The 20,527-nt window shown below is 32.7% G+C and overlaps 1 protein-coding gene and 1 long non-coding RNA gene across 3 annotated transcripts; both read left to right on the top strand.

Moving 5' to 3' along the window:
• Positions 1-3,177: 3,177 nt before the first annotated feature.
• LOC8284515 (ethylene-insensitive protein 2) lies at positions 3,178-12,568 on the top strand. Of its 2 annotated transcripts, none has more exons than XM_015719358.3 (8): positions 3,178-3,424; positions 4,240-5,048; positions 5,596-5,682; positions 5,820-5,930; positions 6,010-6,222; positions 8,051-8,239; positions 8,343-11,039; positions 11,715-12,568. In XM_015719358.3, exons 2-8 carry the CDS (start codon positions 4,800-4,802, stop codon positions 12,042-12,044), a joined length of 3,876 nt encoding a protein of 1,291 aa, XP_015574844.2. In that variant the 5' UTR covers positions 3,178-3,424; positions 4,240-4,799; the 3' UTR covers positions 12,045-12,568. The 2 variants fall into 2 exon arrangements, with proteins under 2 accessions (XP_015574844.2, XP_002519522.2); XM_002519476.4 differs by having other exon boundaries at positions 8,054-8,239.
• Positions 12,569-14,211: 1,643 nt separating this feature from the next.
• On the top strand, positions 14,212-16,123 carry LOC112534871. The gene is made up of 2 exons (XR_003079105.2): positions 14,212-14,550; positions 15,338-16,123. It is a non-coding gene; the product is annotated as an uncharacterized LOC112534871 (long non-coding RNA).
• The last annotated feature ends 4,404 nt before the right edge of the window (positions 16,124-20,527 follow it).

A 20,527-nucleotide genomic window follows, 5' to 3' on the forward strand; every position in this document is an offset into this window, starting at 1 on the left:
TCATTTTATTTTCTTTCTTAATAATAGAATGGAGTGAATCTATTATTAAATATTCCTGCCAGAGTGCATAGCTTCCGATTCATTCAAAATTATGATCGATTTTCAAGTATTTTATTCTTAATTTAATTAAATTTAAAAGTACAAACTTATACTTTTATTCTAAAAATAAATACTCTTGAAAATAGAACCAGTTTTCATATATATATATATATATCGAAAACTTTAGGTTAGCATAATGTTTATAGAGAGACAAAAACCTTTTTAATACTAATATCGAGAGCTGTCACAGAGTTTAGGGTATATTTCACATTGAGGCTAGATGTTGTAATTTATATTTTATATTTTATATTTATATAAATTGATGTCTCTTTTTCGAAAGCAAATTTATAAAAAAAATTAAAAATTAATATTAAATATATATTTTCAATCCCCAGCAACAATTCCGAACATATTCTTACTCCAGCAGCAAAAAAGCCAAAAACAATCCATCAAACAAAGCATACCCTTCAATTAAGTTGAGAACTTTTTATTTTTTTTGAATTTTTTTGGTTTGGGGAGAGTTGAGATTAAGACAAGAAGCCCATGCCTTGATGTAGAGATGAGATGGGATAAACATGGGACCGAGTTTCATTAATTGATTGTCACCCAGAATCCTAAATCCAGACGTGTGATGTTTTTGCTTCGGTCAAAACATTTGTACTTTTGCTAATTTGTCAATTCCTTCTTCCAATTACCTTACCTATCATATAATTAATATATATATATATATTTTTATAATTATAATCATACTCGAATCGATATTTTATTAAATTTATCTAATTTTATTCTAATAAATACACTAAAGCATATATTTTTACAATAATTAAGTATTTATTAATATTTTAATTTACAAACTGACATATAAAAATCTAATTCAAAATTTTCCATTTTAAACTTAAATGTGTTTAATAATGAAACCCATTCAACCGGCTCAACTTAACCTTTATAGAATTGAATTCCCAGCACCTAGTTTGCAGCCCATACGTGATAAAGCCAAGGGGCGTATCTGTATGTGTTTCCTCTTATGCGTAATTACTTAGCAAAATGCATATTTAGTCCTAGACTTTGTTTTTCTACAATCGAGTCTCTCAACTTGTTCAATTGGGTGCAATTGAGTCTTCATACTTTCATGTTATTAGTACTAACCCTTTCTCAACAGATTTTTAACAGTGTTAACAAAGTATCTTTAAACTTTATCTAATATTTAAAAGGGGCTTAATTCTACTGAAGTTAAAAGTATAAGGACCTAATTACATCAAATTAAACTTGAGGGACTCAACAAAAAAACACAAAGTTTAATCTTTTTTGCCTAATTGCTTCTTACATAGTTTATCAATTTGGCATAATTTTTAATAATTTTACTAGTGTTTTATTCAACAATAATTTACAAGCACTGAACTTTTTTATTTTTTCAAGTACTTTGGACAATAAATTACTGAACCAAATGATAATAGGACAAAGCATCATGTCGAGATTTATACAATGAGACGAAATGGGCATATTGACTAATCACATGGAGATAAAAACCATGATTAAGACCTATTACAAATTTAGATAAGTCTCCAAGCATTTGTATACTTTCCTTGTAAGTACATTGTAATTAAATAATAAGTCATTTATCATGAGGCCCTCTTGTGCAATTCACACACTTAAGAACAAAAAAAAAAAAAAAAATAGAAACTAAATGATAGAAATGTTTTATCTTTAGAAATGGTCTTAAACTTAACCCTTTTCTTTTCTACTTAACCTTGTTTTTGGGAAGTTTTTAGGGAGAAAATAAAGTAAAAATAAAAAATATTTTTTATTTTTTTCTTTTCTTTTATATTTGGGTAAAGAGGAAAAAATAAAATCAAATTTATTTTTATTTGTTTAGAAAGTATAATATAAAGGGAATTTATTTTATAAATTTATGTTTTACTATTTTATTTAATAAAATAACTAATATTTCATTATAAGCATCAATTAAGGTAATAATAATATGATTTAAAATTAAATAAATAAAATTTAAACTTTTCAATTCTGTAACCGTATAAGTAAAAATGTAAAAAAATTTAGAGAAGTAAACTTATTTAAAATAAATAAAAAAATTTGAAGGAACTAATTCTTTAACTTTATGGGTCTATTTTAAACGGATCTATCAATCATTTGACTTCTTTATAGATTTTAAATAAATAATATAAAAAAGTAAAATATCACAAGTTAAATGAGAGCATAAGAGATTTTTCTTTCTTTAGCTATTCAATTTGTGAAATTGTAACATAAAAAAATTAAGATAATAATGTAACGTAAATAGTTAGATTTTCCTCTCAATCCTTTTTTTTATATTTTCTCTTCATTTTGGAAAAGATAATAATTGAAGATAAATAAACCATATTTTACTTTCTTCATTATTTTCTTTCTATTCACAAATAATATAAAGTTAAAATATGTTATTTTTCTTTCATTTTATTTTACTTTATTACAAAAATAGGCTAAACATATTATCATTTTTTTAATGTGAGCATAATGGAATAAAACTTCTTATTATAAAATTTATAGTTTATATAGAAATTTATAAATAATGAGACTAAATATTTTAATTCATTAAAATTGATTTTATAGAAAGTTTATATTATGCATAGACCAATTTAACCCAATTTTATTTTAAACAAATTACTTCATGTACAAAGAGACACTTAATAGTAAGTATGTGGATGGGAATTCCTTTATCCATGAATTAATTATTAAATCCTAAGGGTCTCTTCAGGAGAAACAAAAGGCAACACAGAAATCAAGCTGCAAGATATGGGTTCTCAAATGAGGCAAATATAGACATAAAGAAAAGCAAACCCAAAAAAAGTAGAGGGCAGAAAAAAAAAAAAAAGTGACTTTTATTGCCCATAAATGAAAAAGGTAAGAGAAAAATGTTAATTAATTTATTTTTTCTAAGAAAATAAAAAGACCTTTCTAGCTTTTACTTTAGAAGAATTACATTTATTAAAATTGTTTTTGTTTTTGTTGTTTTCATTTTTTTTTCAACTTGCATAATAAATATCTTTCAAAAAAAAGCTTGTATAAGAAATAAAAGTAATATATTTTAATAATATAAAAGTGGAAGCCAACCCAGAAAAAAAAAAACACCATTATATATTTTTCTTTTCACTTTCACTGTCTCTTTTCTCTTTCCTCAAAACTTTCCATTGAAACTGAGCTTCTTCTCTCTAGAAAATTGAAAAAAGAAAAAGGAGAGAGTGAAAGAAGGGAACTTTTCCTTTTTGGGTTATAATTAACTGCGTGGCCTGTCTTAAAGGCTACTTTGAGATCTATACTCGTAGAGATTTGCAAAAGGCAGAGAGATAGATAGTGTTACAGAGAGAAAGAGATAGATAGTGAAGCAAGTGCTAAGGTATAATTGATCTGTTTTTGAAACCCTAAATTGAAACAGCTTTAAAATTTATTACCCTATTGACTGTTTTCTGTTGTGGGTTCTTGGGTCATTTTAATTTGACTTCGAAATTTGTATGATTGGTTCAGATCTATAGCTGATTTGGGTCATTAGGGCTTGTCTTTTGGTTTCTCTAAAGCTGAAGTTTTTGAGTACTTCTTTCTTTGCTTTTGTTGAATAATGATTATGGGTTTTGTTTCATCTCAATCTTCTTCTTTTTTTTATTAGTTATACTGTGGTGAGATCTGAGTTGGGTTTAAAGTTGGAGTCTTTGCATTTTGTGGTTCTTTTTTTTGGAATTGGATTTTGATGAGTTATTCTTAGATTATAGCTTTATTTAGGTTGTCAGTATTTGAATTTCTTTTCAGTTAAATGAGTGGTTGTAACTGAAGTAAGTTTTGGAAAGAATAGTTGGGGATGTATCTCTGTCGATTTTTTGTATCTAGGTAATTAATTTTGTTGGGGACACTTAAGAGTTAATGATACTAGTTGGGTTCGTGTAGTCTGCATTGACTTTTATATTTTCTGATAAACTGATGAGACAATTTATTCTGATATATACAATTTGTTGATTCCTTCCAAAACCCAATTGCACACTTTCACATCTATTCTAGCTTGAGAATTGATGGTTTGGCTTCTTTATCCTTTCTTCAGATACTGATCTTGTAATTTCAGTTACTCCATCTATTCTGTTACCTGCTGAAGTATTGCTTAGATATATAAATTTCATTTTGTTTCCACTTTTGAGATTGGACTGATTTTGCTCACTGTATCAGGAGTGACATGCAAGAAGATAGAAGTCAAGACATTTTATGGATGTTTCACATGAATTGGATTAAAAGCTACTCTTGTTCAGGAGATGAAGAGCTTATGCGGCAGTAGAGCATTGGATCACTCTGTGATATTATGGAACTTAATTTAATTGCAAGGACTCAATTGTATCTGATGATCACAGCTAATTCTGGAACTGGATGCTAGCAGACCATCCTATTAATTGGGTGTTTAGATTTCATTAGATTGTAGCATCGAAAGTGCATTTTCTAGGCATATCTATACTGTTGGCCCATACAAAAATTGCTAATGTCCTTCCAAGAAAGTGGATATGACTTTGGCTTTTCCCATGTAAAGCATGTTTATTTAAGTTGCTAGTGTTTTACTGAATGATTAGTTGGAAGGTGGTGCACACTCCGTGAGATGCAGCCTTAAGCAGAAAAGAGCAATGTAATTTAGTTACCTTGGGCATTCATTGGGAGGTTATTCTGTTGCCTTGAAGTCCTATTTAAGTAGTATACTGCTCTGATACTTGCGTTTTGCTTGTGGTACCACAATCATTACCATGGAATCTGAGTTTGTGAATGCTAACCATCTACCTGGTACTATTCATCGGCTGCTTCCATCTGTTGGACCTGTAATCTTAGTTGCTCTCGGATATGTTGACCCTGGAAAGTGGGCAGCAACTGTTGAAGGAGGTGCTCGATTTGGGCATGATTTGATAGTGCCTATGCTCATTTTTAGTTTTGCTGCTATTTTATGTCAATACCTTTCCGCTCGAATTGGTGTGGTAACCGGAAGAGATCTTGCCCAGGTATTTACTTTAAGGTTTTACATGCCTTGTTTGCATTCTTTTCGAAATTTCTTGTTAATTTTACTACTACTAATTTTTGTATTCTTGATTAGGTGGTCTCTTGTTGTTCCCTCCTTTGTTATTGAATAGATTAGTAATCTATAGAAATGAAAAATAGTTTGATGTGAGCTTAGTATGAGGCTGTTCATGGTAGATCTCTTGCTTTTCACTTTGATCAATGCCTATGATGTGACTTTGTAACAGTTATATGGTGTTATATTCATTAACATGTGCAAATGTTATCTAATATCATATCTATTAATCTACTTCAAGATGTATATGCGCAAACATTATCTAATATGATATCTGAGGTATTGCATATCCAGAACAGACCCTATTTTGGCATTTACTGGCATTGTCCTTCACCATTTTTTATTTTTTAACATGGTCATTTTGGGGGTGGTTTGATACTCTGTGTCTTCCCACTCCCTCCTCCATTCTCCACCCACCAAGACATGCCTTTTCGTTTGAAGTTCTATTCATATTGTTTTCTTTTCTCTTGCAATAGATTTGCAGTGCTGAGTACGACAAGTTTACGTGCATGTTTCTTGGAGTTCAAACGGCGCTTTCTGTGATTGCGTTAGACCTTACTATGGTAACTTATGCATTCTTGTTTTAGATCAATCTCTGGTTGCTTTTCACGAGGATGTTAACCTAAGTCTAATACTTAATTTTAGTACATTTAGTCCCTTGTGTTTCGTCTCTAATGTATAAATTCTTTTGTCATACTAGATCATTGGCATTGCACATGGACTTAATCTTCTCTTTGGGGTGGATTTGTCCACTGGTGTTTTTTTAACTGCTGTTGATGCTGTTTTATTTCCACTTTTTGCCTCCTTCCTGGTAAATCCAATGACCTAGTCCTTTCTATCATCTAAATCTTAGAATTATCACTTATGATTTAAGTGATGTCTGTTTTCAGGAGAGATGCAAGGCGAATTTTCTATGCACATACATGGCAGGCTGTATATTGCTTTTCTACTTTCTTGGAGTTTTTACCAGTCAAACAGAAGTACCACTTTCCATGAATGGGATGCTGACAAAGTTAAGTGAGGAAAGTGCGTTTGCCCTTATGAGCCTTCTTGGAGCGAATATTATGCCTCATAATTTTTATCTCCATTCTTCTTTTGTGCTGGTATTTTTCTTTTCCTTCCACCTCTCCTGCCTTATGTGCATTTGGCTTTTTTTTGATTGATCGAATATCATTTTGGCAATATTGCTGAATGATTGTTATCATCATATCTTGCCTTCCATCTGTGTAAGAATTTTACTGAAGTACGAGTTTAACTACTGATGTGTGCGTATGCATGTGCATGATTGTCTCTAACATGGCCAAAAAGATAAACAGGCTTATCCTTTTCTTAGGATGTGAAAAAATTTGAAAATTTTCCATTTAAGATCCTTACTATGACAAATCAGTGCATGAGATCTGTCTGTATACTATAGGCATAGTTGTTAAAGGTTCAAAGGGGTCTTGGAGCCTTGGTAGGTGCATGAGAGACATGAGGTGCAAAAGCGGAGAAAATGGAAGAACTGAAATTCTGAATTAAATAAAGATTTACAGACAAACATATATAATTAATTATCCCTGATTCATTCGAATTTTTGACCAAAACCAAGTGAATAGAACTTAAAGCATATAGACATGGCATGATTAACAACTTAACACAAGGGTCATGCTAGAATCAATACTTAACTGTGGCATAACTAACAATTTAACATGATAGAAAATATTTTTACATGTTGTAAGTGTAGGACGTGAGAGGCTTCTAGAAAAAGAGAGCAAAGAGAAAAAATGGTTCTGAGAGCCAGACGGGGTGGACAACTGAGAGGCAGCAGAGCTAGAGCCTAGAATTGAAGGTTATGGGCCATCATGTTCTGGAATCTGAATTGAGCTAGTGAAAGAGCAAAATAAATGTAAAAGAATAGAAAAAGAAAGGACCTAGATGTGCTGAAAAAATTATAGGAAAAATTAGAGTGGAGGAGAATAGAGAAGAAGAAGGATGATGGATGGGTTGACAAAAATATATAAGAAAATTCGAGAGAAGAAAAAGGATGATGAAGAAGAAACCTAGTTGTGATGTAGAGTAACTCTGGCAGCAATGTTTTCTCTGCTCATCTAGGTTATCTTTTGATTTAAAGTAACATAGGCTTCTTTCTTATAGTTGGTTTCTTTTATTTTGGCATGCATGAGATCTTCATAAGATCACTTGCATATTCAAATTAATGCTGAAGATCTGTAGAAGAAGAAACAGTTAAAGAAAAGGGGAAAAACAAATTTAAGCTGAAAAGTTAAGAGGCAAGCCTAGGTGTGCACCTCATTTACTTTCTGACCTTTAAGTATTTGAGAGCACAAGAACTTGTGCTTATGCGCTTTGTGCCTCAAGCATGCATTGAACAACTTTTAGATTGGCTAGGAACATGGACCAAGTGTAAAGTGTATGCTTGTCCCTTGATTCTGTGGGTAGGCTTTTGTTTATGTTTGGTGATGGCCCCAAAAGTATGATGAAGGATGAAGTATTAGATCAAGTATCCCATACTTATTGTTGTTTTATTTCGTAGTATTATTTTTCTTGTTTCATCATTATGCACTTCTGGGCTGATTGCTGCATAGTTTGTACACGAGGTGGTGATGAAAAGGATTTTGTGAGATAGAGGTACTGTAAGACCCTGTCATGAAATCCTTATAGTCTTCAATTGGCTTGAAAGCATTCTGTTGCTGATTTCTTGTATTAAAAATATGCTTAAGCAAAGCTTGTGAAGATGCATTATGATAATATTATAACTGTAGTACTGGCTTTTGAAGATATATTAATTCAGGTTACAATTTATGCATGGTTGTATTGCTATTTGCTTGTTCTGAAACCTTTTAGCTAAATACTTCTTTTGTCTCAGTTCAAGATGATTGTTGATAAATTTTGTTTCTCTGTTTTCTAAAGTTCTGCTCCTTGATATTCTTGCAGCAGCAGCAACCAGGTGGTCGAATTGTTTCCAAGGATACCTTGTGCCTTCACCATTTTTTTGCCATCTTATGCGTTTTCAGTGGCATTTATCTGTTGAATTATGTGCTTATGAATTCAGCTGCTAATGTGTTCAACAGTACGGGCCTTGTTTTGCTTACTTTTCCTGATGCGATGTCGTTAATGGAACAGGTATGTTAATTAATTCTAATTACTTTTTATTTTCTTCACAGTACACATTATATCTTCATATAATCTCATTACATTTGACTTGTCACCCAATTGATTAATTCAGGTCTTCAGAAATCCGATGGCACCCCTTGCCTTTCTGATAATTTTGTATTTTACAAATCAACTCACAGCATTGACCTGGAATCTCGGTGGGCAAGTAGTCTTGCATGATTTTCTCAGACTAGATATACCAAATTGGCTTCAGCATGCTACAATTCGAATTATGGCCATTGTTCCAGCTCTTTGTTGTGTATGGACTTCAGGAGTTGAAGGAATATACCAGTTGCTTATTTTTACACAGGTTATGACGGCTCTACTGCTTCCATCTTCCGTGATCCCACTTTTCCGGGTTGCATCATCAAGGCCAATAATGGGTGTCTACAAAATATCTCAGATTTTGGAGTTCCTAGCACTGGTTACTTTTATGGGCTTGTTAGGCTTGAAGATTATATTTGTAGTTGAAATGATTTTTGGGGATAGCGATTGGGTAAGTAATTTGAGGTGGAATATGGGTAGTAGTGCATCTATCCCTTATGTTGCACTCCTCATCACTGCCTGTTCCTCATTTTGTTTGATGCTCTGGTTAGCAGCAACGCCACTGAAATCGGCTACATTGTTAGATGCTCAGGCATGGACCTGTGACATATCCAATGTACCTGAAACTTCCACACAGAGAAAAGAAAATTTTGTGAGTGAAATATTACATAATGGAGGGGAACCCATTCAAAATCAGGAACAATTACCAGCTCTAGAAAATTCCCTGGAGAATTATTCAGATATAGCTGGTCCAAACACTGAACTTGATTTGCCGGAGACAATAATGGAATCTGATAACGAACTTCATTTGACAACTGCTGAGGAAAACTATTGTGATGTCAAGTTCCATAACCCCCCAAAATCCTACCAGGAGGAATCAACATCGATAATGGACAAAGTACCAGTTTCAACTATTGTTAATGAAGTTGCTGATGGTGATCTACCAGACACTGAAAAGATTCAGATTGAATCAATGGAACCAATTGAGAAGACCGTGGGGATAGAGGGGGAATCACAGGCTGAAAAGGAGGATGATGAGGGAGAAACCTGGGAGCCTGAAGAACCATCTAAAGCTGCTCCTGGAAGTTTGTCATCTCTGGCACCTGATGGTCCACCGTCATTCAGGAGTTTAAGTGGAAAAAGTGACGAAGGTGGGAATGGTGCTGGAAGTCTTTCGAGATTAGCAGGGTTGGGGCGTGCTGCAAGGCGCCAGTTAGCTGCGGTTCTTGACGAATTTTGGGGACAGTTGTATGATTTTCATGGGCAAGTAACTCAGGAAGCAAAGAACAAGAAACTAGATTTGTTACTAGGTGAGTCAAAGCTTGCATCTTCCGCATTGAATGTGGATATCACTGGGAAGGACTTTAGTGGATACTTCCCATCATCAGTTGGTAGAGGATCTGATTCTCTGATGAACACAAGCTTATGTGATTCTCCCAAACAGCTGAGGGTTCAAAGCAATGTCGACTCTTCATATGGAGTTCAAAGGGGATCATCCTCAATGTGGTCCAACCACATGCAATTGTTGGATGCATATGTGCAAGGTTCTAGCCGCAATGTTGTTGATGCCACTGAGAGGCGATATCCTAGCGTGCGCACTCTACCATCATCTGATGGCTGGGACAACCAGCCAGCTACTGTACATGGTTATCAGATTGCATCTATTGTCAATAGACTTGCCAAGGACAGAAATCCAAATGACTTGAATGGTCAAATGGAATCACCAGCACCAATATCCCCATCCTTGGGCCCCAGAAACTACAGGGACCCGCTTGCAGTTGCCTTGGGGCAAAAATTACAAAATGGATTAAGCTCCCCTCAAGCTTCAAGGTATCAGAACTTTCCAACATCTGGAAATAGCTCTTTGCAATCTGAAAGACCATATTATGCTGTTTGCTCTTCTGGATCTGCTGATAGCACAGGTATGTCGGCCAATACAAAGAAATACCATAGTTTGCCAGACATTTCAGGGATTTCCGGTCCTTACAGAGATCTGTATATGTCGGAGAAGAGTAATCAGTGGGACAATACTGTTGGATTTGGAGCATCTGTTGGCAGAACTAGTTATGAACCTTCCTTTTATTCAAATACTGGGATGGGAGCTGGAGGTGCTTTGGCTTTTGATAATGTTTCAAAAGGTTATAGAGATGCTTTCTCCTACTCTGTGAGTTCAGAGCGTGGATCCATCTGGTCCAAACAGCCATATGAGCAGTTTGGCATTGCTAATAAAAGTCGTACTGTTGGAAGTGGATTAGGAAGCAGGTCAAATTCAATTACTCGAGAAGCCATCTCGGTGGCGGATTCAGAGGCCCAGCTTCTTCAGTCCTTCAGATGTTGTATTGTTAAGCTTTTGAAATTGGAAGGGTCTGATTGGCTATTTAGGCAAAATGATGGAGCTGATGAAGACCTAATTGATCGAGTGGCTGCAAGGGAGAGGTGTCTGTATGAAGTTGAAACAAGAGAGATAAACCGCATGGTTCAAATAGGTGAGCCTCAGTACTCCTATTCTGATAAGAAATCTGGTTCTGCATTGAAGAATGACGAGACAGGTATAGCAAACATTCCAGTTTCCTCGGTTCCTCATTGCGGGGAGGGCTGTGTTTGGAAAGCAGATTTGATAATAAGCTTCGGGGTGTGGTGCATTCACCGAATTCTTGATTTATCACTGATGGAAAGCAGACCAGAGTTGTGGGGGAAGTACACTTACGTGCTAAATCGTCTTCAGGTCAATTTCCTAAACCTCCTGATATCTTTTCAGATGTGATCCAATTTTGGGAAATGATTTTAGCTTTGCATTGTGACACATTTGATCTTAATTCCTTCTAGTCAACAAAGAAAAGAACTGGCGTTCCGCTAGTTTGGGGATTTTACAAATCCTGCATTTTTGCTTATTCTTTTTCTTAAGCCATGACGAAGTTCTGTGCTGTTGCACTCACTGGTCTCCATTATTTACTTAACCAATGGATTGAGCTGCTCACTTAGTGAGGGTCGGGGGAGGTTTGTTAATTATACAGCCTTCCTCTATCGTTTTGCAAAGTGTTTCCACGCTCACTTGCGTTTGTTAATTATAGAGCCTTCCCCTATTGTTTTGCAAAGTGTTTACACTTCCACTTGCATGACACCCCAACCCCAGGAATGCCAAATTGATCTTGGGATCATTATTAGGCAAGATATAATTATATATTTGTTTTTAGAAGGTGGTATTTTTTCCATAGTACTCATCTAGGAGGTTTATATGTGGTCTTTTACTGCTTGGATCTTAAACTTCATTCATGAACTTGAATTGTTGAACAAGAGTCGCTGAACTCTGAGAAGTGTCAACCATGGTGCTATTACCTGTTCTCACCACCATTATTTTGTTAGTCCCTGAATACTAACAGTAGTATCTTCTAATTTGCAGGGAATCATAGAACCGGCATTTTCAAAGCCCCGGGGTCCAATGTCTCCGTGCTTCTGCCTTCAACTCTCTGCAGCATATCAACGCAAGTCGAGCCCACCTGTTACAAATGGAATGTTGCCCCCTGCAGCAAAACCAGGGAGGGGCAAATGCACTACTGGGGCAATGGTTCTTGACTTGATCAAAGATGTAGAGATTGCCATATCTTGCCGAAAGGGTCGATCAGGCACTGCTGCTGGTGATGTAGCTTTCCCAAAGGGAAAAGAAAACTTGGCTTCTGTTCTTAAACGTTATAAACGGCGATTATCCAGCAAACCAATTGGGAGCAAATAAGGGTCTTTAGATCTTAGCAAGGTTCTGATGTCAGCTCCTCACAGATCATGGCTTGTGTCTCATCAGGCTGCCTCAACTGGGTGAAAATTGGGCTGTTTGATTTTGAAAAGCAGCTTACTGTAGATCAGGGTCATTCAGTTATGGGGCTCTCTCTACTTCTCTCTTTCTTTCTTTCTTGCTCTTCTTTGTGTATTAAAAAGTTATGCTCTGCAAAATTCACTACGTTGTATGTTATATATACATAGGATAAAGCCTACGGAATACGTAATTGCAGAAGAAAATGGGTAGAAAGGTGGAAAGTTGATAAAATGCATTTCTGGTTTCAGCAATTCTGTCACTTCTCTTTTTTAAAAGGCAATGTAGATACTTGGGATGGAAGAAAAAAAGTACCTAGGAAATTGTTAAAACATACTAACTAGTATGTATATATAAATGTGTATCTTCAGTTGCCTGTAAGTGACAAACTGACAATGTTATAGGCTGTTTTTAGATCAATAGCAAGGGCTTGGATGTGTTCATGTTCAGCTACTCAAACTCACGACTACCCTTTTTGTGCGATGGAAAAACACAACACGGTCACTGGGGGTGTATGTTTCAATGTCTGCATAATGTAATTGTTGCAGAAAGCAAACATGTAAATTACAAGCTAATTCTGCAGCCAAATCCCAATATAGTTGAGATTCTCCTTCCTAACATGTACCTCTATGTTACCCCTCTAAAATCCAAGGCACGTACCTTTTTCAAAAGTTTATGAAAAAAACATATACTTTTTGCTTGTAGACTTGGAATCCCTGCATGTTAGACATTTGAGTCATTGTATTTTTTTTATTATATTTGTTTATATTAAACCCTTTTTTAAGGGTAGTTAAAAAGGGGTGATTGTCTAAATTTTTTATTTTTTTTAAATATTTGTTATTTTTTGTTGAGAGAAAAAGCACCTTGTATTAAAAAAAATCAAATCACTTTAGAAGAAAAGTCTCATTAAAAATTTCATTAAAAAATCACATGGAAAAAACCTTAAAAAGGAAAAAAAGAATTCTCTCAAAATTAACAAGCAATATAATCAGAACATATATGCCAATAGAAGATGTCGAATACAAAGGATATTTATTCTCGAGCAAAATCCGTTCAAAGTCTAGACAAACTTCAAAACTAGCTAAATATTTGCATTTCAATAAGGAAATATTACACATCTCTATAGTTTTATTTTAGTGATTTTTATTTATATAGCTTTTAATATGAGCTTTTAAATTCTGTTAATTATGTATATGATTTTTTTGAAAAAAAATATATTTTTATTAATGTCACTGATTATATAATCTAATTCAACAAATTAAAAAAGGTTAATACTAAAAAAGATCATAAATGTAGATCCTAATATTCAAAAAATTTAAATCAACAAGGGAAAACACATTGTCTTATTGAAAGAAAAACTCGTAAAACATAAAACCACAAAGCTGCTATTTTTCTCCAATTCTTTTCTATATTCGACTAAATTCTTATGGATGCTCCTCGTTCTTTCTTCAAAAGTTGAACTCCAACTCAATTTTCTAGTTTTGTCTGTTCTTTAGAGAGAAAATGTAGGTATGGTGGCGGGGAAGATAAGGCAAAAATGATAATGGTGACTAATGGGGTTTGGCGGCAAAAGTTTTCTGATTTTACAAAATAAATACAAAAGAGATATTCAATTCGAAAATTCTTATCTAATTCTAGTATATATCCTGTAACATAATAGGAGGGTAATATATATATATATATATATATATATATAAATTATTTATATATTGGTATTTGACTAATAACGTATATTTCATTATCTAAAACTAATAAACATGTATCAATTATTTATAGGTTTAATGTATAAGTAGAAAGCATACATCAAATTTAAAACAAAATTTTTTCTTGAATAATGATGATGAAGAGGGCTTAATTATATCGATATTTGGTAATACAGACTGAAGTGATGGAGGAAGAAGTGGTTGTGACTGCTAGTACGGTGATCTACAGTGGAAGCGGCGGTGGAGAGAGAATAAACTTTTTGGTGTGAATTCTTAATTCTTAAATTAATTTATTATCTACTTTTAATGTAATAATTAGTTACTCTTGTAATTGATTGAACTTTATTTTTTATATTTTACTATTATATTTAACCTGGTTAGTGAGGAAATAACACATTTGTTAATTGAGGGCCTCAATTACACCAAATCGCTCAATTGGAGGGCTTAATTCCACAATCTTAAACTTGGAAGAACCTACATACAAGAGAAACCAACAAGCTGAGGGGCTCAATTATGAATTTTGCCTAGAAAATTTGGAAGAAGTTTGTAACCGGAGTGGGTAGATTATTGGTCTCTCTCTCACGTAACCATATAATATGAAAGGTGACACGTATGGTGTGACTTCGTTCCCTGCAGTTAGCCTCCAACACCTCCTCCATTCATTTCTTGTTTTCTTTCGTCTCCTTCCCTTTCCAACAAAAACCATCAGGATTTTTATCATAAAAGAGGTAAGCTTCTTCTTCCCGTTCAACAACTTATTTTGAGCTTTATCAGTATTAATCTTATTGTTTCTAGATATATAGACTATGCATGAGTTCCAATTATTCTTGAAGAGCCTAGAGTTATTTGACAGTCAGCTTCTTCTTTTATGTATTCTTTGCATGAGAATGAGTGTGGCAAGACATAATCTAAGAATTTTGATCCCAAGATTAATGATCAATAACTTTATTGGAACTTTGGAGGCTTAATTATTGTTTGTATTCCAGTTTACTTCAACATAGCTTCCATTCTTATCCAAGTTTTTAACCAGCTTAACACCATGTGGGATTGTTCCATCCATACCTTACCTATGGAGTTATTTGGTTCACAAATTTTTATTTGAAAAGGGGAAAGGGGATCGATGGTAACACCCGCCGCTAAGTGTGACCATATGTGCTTTCTTTTGCTACGTTATGAAGCGTTTTTATAAGATTCAAATGACTTTGGTTGCTTTATTTGTTGTTTCGAGCTCTCACCGCTGATTTCATTAATTACATATGATATATAAGTTCAGGAATTAAAGATTTTTCATGACTTATAAATGGTTAGGAAATTCAAACTTTTATGCTCTTTAATTTATATTAAACAAGCTAATAACAATAAACCTCCCAAAGAAGACCCCTGTAGTCATTTTCATTTCTCAAAACTTGCAATTACAACTTCAATGTCTGAATCTATTGAAATTTTAGATTACATATAAGGTTGATTTGATTCTCACGTCTATTAATTTATCAAATTCAATCTCTTTGGCTGCAGTGAAGAAGTAGCTAGCCGGACGTTCTCAAATTCCAAAAGCCAAAATGGGTTATGTAATAGTGGTATCATTGCCGTTAGTTCTGTTTATCTTAGTTGTAGCACTTTTATGTTATATTCTTGGTAGGAATTGGGGCAGAAGAGAAGCAGCTCGAATGCCTTCATATTATGGGCCACCTGCCCCTCCTCCTCAAGCCCAATTTCCACCTCATCAGGACAAACAATCTCAGGTTTAGTTTTGTTCATTCCCTACATAGAAATCTTTTGTCCTCGAAAGCACAAAAATGGATGAAAGATAATGTGTTTTTCTGCAGCTTTATGTTGTTGCCTACAGATATATGTCTATATTTTTGTCTCTAATCCAAATTCTTACCTTTATGAGTCTATTAAATATATATATGTATGTGTATCCGTTGCTGATAAAAGAAATAGAATTATCTGAAAAAATTTCAGAGCAATGCATGTTGGTTTCTACCGAGGGTTTCAGTAAGTTTGTAATACTAGGAAAATGTTGCTGCCGATTGATGGTGTCAGCTATGGCAGTTGTAGCCGTTTGGCTTTGTGGGTGCTGTGTCAGCTGTTCCTTTTGTAGCTTTAACCGTGCTTCCAGTAAATGAGATGAAGCCAAGGTCTTGACATAGTACCTTTGGATTGTTTTGGTCCTGCTTTAAAATGGCTCTTGTTTGGTCTGTGTATGGTCCAAAATGTCACAGTTCAGCTGTGTCGTATGAACCATCAGAATTCAGAAGATTATTTCTAGTGGTTATGAACTACTCTATTATTAGCTAAGGTAGATTCATGAGTGGGAAGCACACACACACATGTGCTAATCGGATCCATGGTGTTGGTAAAAATGGTTGGATATAAGTTGAAAACTAACAGGAATCTGCCAATACAATTTCCTGTAAGCGATATTTATATGTTTTATGGCAATGGGAATAGACTTTTTAGTATTGGCAAAAGTTAAAACCTATTGAGTGTCTCGAAAGATAACTATTCCATTGAAAATTTATACAGTAAAAATAATATATTATTATTAATTTTAAAATAGTTCAAATTCCATTGATCAGTTTGGTTAAGAGATGAAATGAAATGGGTCTATTATACCCAACTCAGGAAATCAAGATTGTGGATAGGCCTACGGAGTATCTAAACTCTTTACTTATTCATTATTGCTCCTACTCCACTAAAGTTGGCAATTTGCTCACTACTCCTCGAAATGTCCATAACCCATTTACAGAATATCTATCCTGCTATTAACTGGTATAAACCATTCACCCATGTCCTTCCAAATTATATTCCAAAATATTTATATATTTTGTATATTTTATTTATAAAATATAAATAAATAAATATATTTTTTAAATATATTAAATATTATTTAAATTTAATAATTGAGTGAGTATTATCTAAATCCGACCGGACAGGAATGGAAAAGGCCAAAACTGCCCTATTACCATTCCTATTCTCCACCACTTGCATCCTTTCTCCCAAGAAATTTGATAGACGAAAAAGGTTTAGTATTGCATGAAGCAAGTAATGGACTACAAAATGCCACGTTGCTCGACTCCATGTAGTATATAATATTGTTGTAGTTATAGTCTATTTTTAGATACCGTGAAGCTATATTTTTAAACCTAATTAATATATAAGAGTATTTTTAATATATTTTTTAAATATGATAAACTCTTTATTTTAAAGAGTTATATCATAAAATGATACAATAATGTATTTTTTTATTATTTAAATATAAAGTAGAAAGTCAAATTTGACTCTCTGCATATACATACAGAGCCAAACTTTACTCTTTATTTTATATTTAATAAACGCATTATAAATTTATATACACATGATTAATTAATATTTTTAATTTTTACTTTTCTATTAGTTAAAAATAAAATAAAAATAAAAAATTTAATTTTTATAAAAATAAATATAAAAAATAAAAATATACTAAATTTTAATAAAATATTTTACCATTTATATTTAAATATTTCTTAAAATATCTTCTATTATAGATATTATATTTTTTAAAATAAAAATCACAATCGAAAATAATATAGAATCATACAAAGTAATACCCACTACAGAAGTCATGTGGTTGCATCAGCCATGCGTACTCATTAACTGATAATGTAATACCTAATGCAAAATGCGAATGCACACAAAAACCCAAACCCATTGCTAGAAACAGCGACACATGAAAGATGTAATATAGTATCTAAATTTCCTTTCAAACTTTTTGCATAGAACCGCAAAGCGGGTAGGGCAAGTCACATGAATCGTGACTTCCCAAACCCACCGCTGCCTTTAGGGTTGATCTAAATTACGCCGGTGGCAAAAAATACAATCTCTACACTTTATATATTAGCATAATGGAAGGTTATATCCTTATAAGCTCCATCAATGTGATCTCCTTTTTGTTGAGAAATAAATGATTGAGCTAGCAAGTTGGAGGTGACCCATTTATAATTACATTTGTTATAAGCTCAGATCTAATGGGGGAGGTGACTGATGTATATACTTACTAAGCAAGTTATAGAAACCCAGTTCGTATAACTCATTTAATATTATGCAGGTTATTGTGTCATGTTACAAGATTACATATTTTTAATGCGATTAATAATTTAACATATGAAACAAGTAGTATGATTAACATATAAGTTATGCATTATTTTAATTATTTTATTTGAATTTTATTTCATTTGTTATTAATTCTATTAAGTAATTGTCATGTTACAAAAAAAAATTTATCATGTTATAAGCATAACTCATACTTGTGTATTCAAAATCTAAACCGTTTAACTAAATATCTTATAATGCCATTTAATCCAACAGTACAGAGAAATTGCTAGTCTTAAATTAGATAAAGTATAGAGTTTATTAACAATAATTGACATTATTAAGAATTGATCTTATTAAATTTGTGTTAATCATTACTAAGAAAATTACTAAACCCTTTTTGTTTATACAATTGTGAAATTCTCTAAGAAACTACATCAAGCATAAGAGTTCATACCATCTTATAAGGTCCCTGACTGCATATATCCTACGCAATCTTTAGTTATTTTTTCAAGCTTATGAAAGAAGGAAGAAGTATTCAAATTTGAGTCTCTCACCAGTCGAAATATAAAACTCACAACCAAACCTTTTGGATCCATTCAGTTGCCAATTTCATATATATCTAATGACAACAACTCCTTAGGTCTTCATTTATGGGATTGCTCAGTGCCAGTGATGCCACACTGCTCTAGATTTCATTAAATATAATCTAACGAAAAACATTACTTCTATTAAAGAAAAAAGAAAGATACTATTGAGAAGATTCAAAGTTTCTTATGCTAATGCTGATAATTTTAATAAAAATTTATGGATTTTGTTCACATATGTCTTCTCTTTTTTTTTGTTGTTTCAAAATAATTTATTTATTGGCTAATGTTTTTCTGAAATTGTTTTTAGATGTTAAAAAATATATGTTATTTAAATATATATATATATATATATATATATATATATATATATATATATATATATCATAAAGATTAATTTGATCCACCCACAGTGTCAAATAGGGTTTAAGTGGAGATGATGGAACCCTATAGAGTAATAGAAGGAAAGAGCAAACGTGGCTATGTATGGACTGAAGGAGTGGTAGGTGAAATATATGGTGTGGAATCAAAATTCTCTTCTCTGGACCCATTCTGCCTATTGCTATGTTCACATCACTGCCATCTTCAATATGTATTCCTAACTTTTCTTCTTTTCTTTTTTTCTTTTATGTTCCTAAATGATTTGGTTGGTGTTTATTTTATTAATACTGGGTCAAGCAACTAGTTTGTCACTAAGAAAAAATTTTAAAAAATAAAATAAAGAGATTGCATTATAAAATAACACTGAATTCTGTGATACATTTTGTTTTAGTACTAGTTTTTGAGCAGCCCAATTATATATAGTATAGATATATGTACCTTACATTGTTTGCTGCACCAAAAATTATATAAACAAGAATGATTATTGGGTTTTACTCATTGAATTAAGCGACTATATGGTTATAATGTTCATTCTATTCTATTATTTATTAAGTTAAGCCATTATTATGTCATGTTCCTTTTCTTTTTTTCTTTTATTCCGTGCTTTAAGGAATTGAAGCGATTTCATTACTAAATAAGAACATTTAGCAGTTTCTTTAACTATTTCAAAAGTTTAATAATGCATAAGAACAATAATAATTAACACTTTATAAGGTGACATTCGTAATATCTTAAGAATCTCAATATAAATAATATGACCCGTTTATCAAATCTTTAGTTACTAACTGAGTATAACTGAATCGATATATTTGCAAATAGGGTTACGGGTGGCAGTATCTAAAGGATTCTTTGGAAAAAGAAAAACCCTAAGTTTGCAATATTACCAAGAAAAAAAGAAATTAAGAAGTTGTCAGCTTCCAGGAATTTTCATTATCTTGAAAGAGCAGGGTCAGAACTTTAGGCTTCTTCTTCCCTTACCAAACCCCTAGTAGGAAAATTGGTCAAGATTGGCAAAGAAGACCAACATTTTTCTCATTAAAACAATCATGGTCCATGTCCAAGAACCTCTATTCTGACCTTTTCTTGATCCCTTTCTTGGCTTCTTTTTTAGCACTCATGTGGCCTTTTACATGATTGAATATATTAGTTACACCAAACACTGATAGAAAATAATAATGATAACCAGAACTTGATTTTCTACATCAAGTTGGCATATTATATCAGGGTTATGAAGAAAAATAGCCTTCATTCATGCACATAATTCCTCATTTTTCCCCATAATATTTTATCCAGTCAAATAGCAGTACTCTTTTTTGGGTTGATCAAGATTCAATATATTAATCATGGTGGAGTCAAGCCAGTAGGCCGACAATACCCTTCTTTTTAAAAGAATTTTCCTTCTTTAATTAAATTCAAGCTAATTTAAGTAATTGGATTTACAATTATACAAATCCTAGCATGTACTTAAATTAATATTCACTGTGCACTTCTTTTATTGGATTATATATTGAAATATTAATAATTTTGGATTTGTTCATAAAAAATTCTTTTAACTAATTAAGATATTAATATACCCGATTGCACATCATCAGTTTTATTCTGAATAATTATAATAAAGAGTTTTCAATGTAATTTATCACACTTTATTTTTATCAATATTTAT

This window comes from Ricinus communis, chromosome 10 (assembly GCF_019578655.1).
Source record: "Ricinus communis isolate WT05 ecotype wild-type chromosome 10, ASM1957865v1, whole genome shotgun sequence".
Taxonomy (NCBI): domain Eukaryota; kingdom Viridiplantae; phylum Streptophyta; class Magnoliopsida; order Malpighiales; family Euphorbiaceae; genus Ricinus; species Ricinus communis.

Bases quoted from the DNA above. Each gene is read 5' to 3' on its own strand.
- LOC8284515 (XM_015719358.3), top strand. From the start codon at position 4,800: ATGGAATCTGAGTTTGTGAATGCTAACCATCTACCTGGTACTATTCAT. The intron at 5,049-5,595 runs GTATTTACTTTA...CTCTTGCAATAG, and splicing joins CCGGAAGAGATCTTGCCCAG to ATTTGCAGTGCTGAGTACGA. The intron at 6,223-8,050 runs GTATTTTTCTTT...ATATTCTTGCAG, and splicing joins TCCATTCTTCTTTTGTGCTG to CAGCAGCAACCAGGTGGTCG.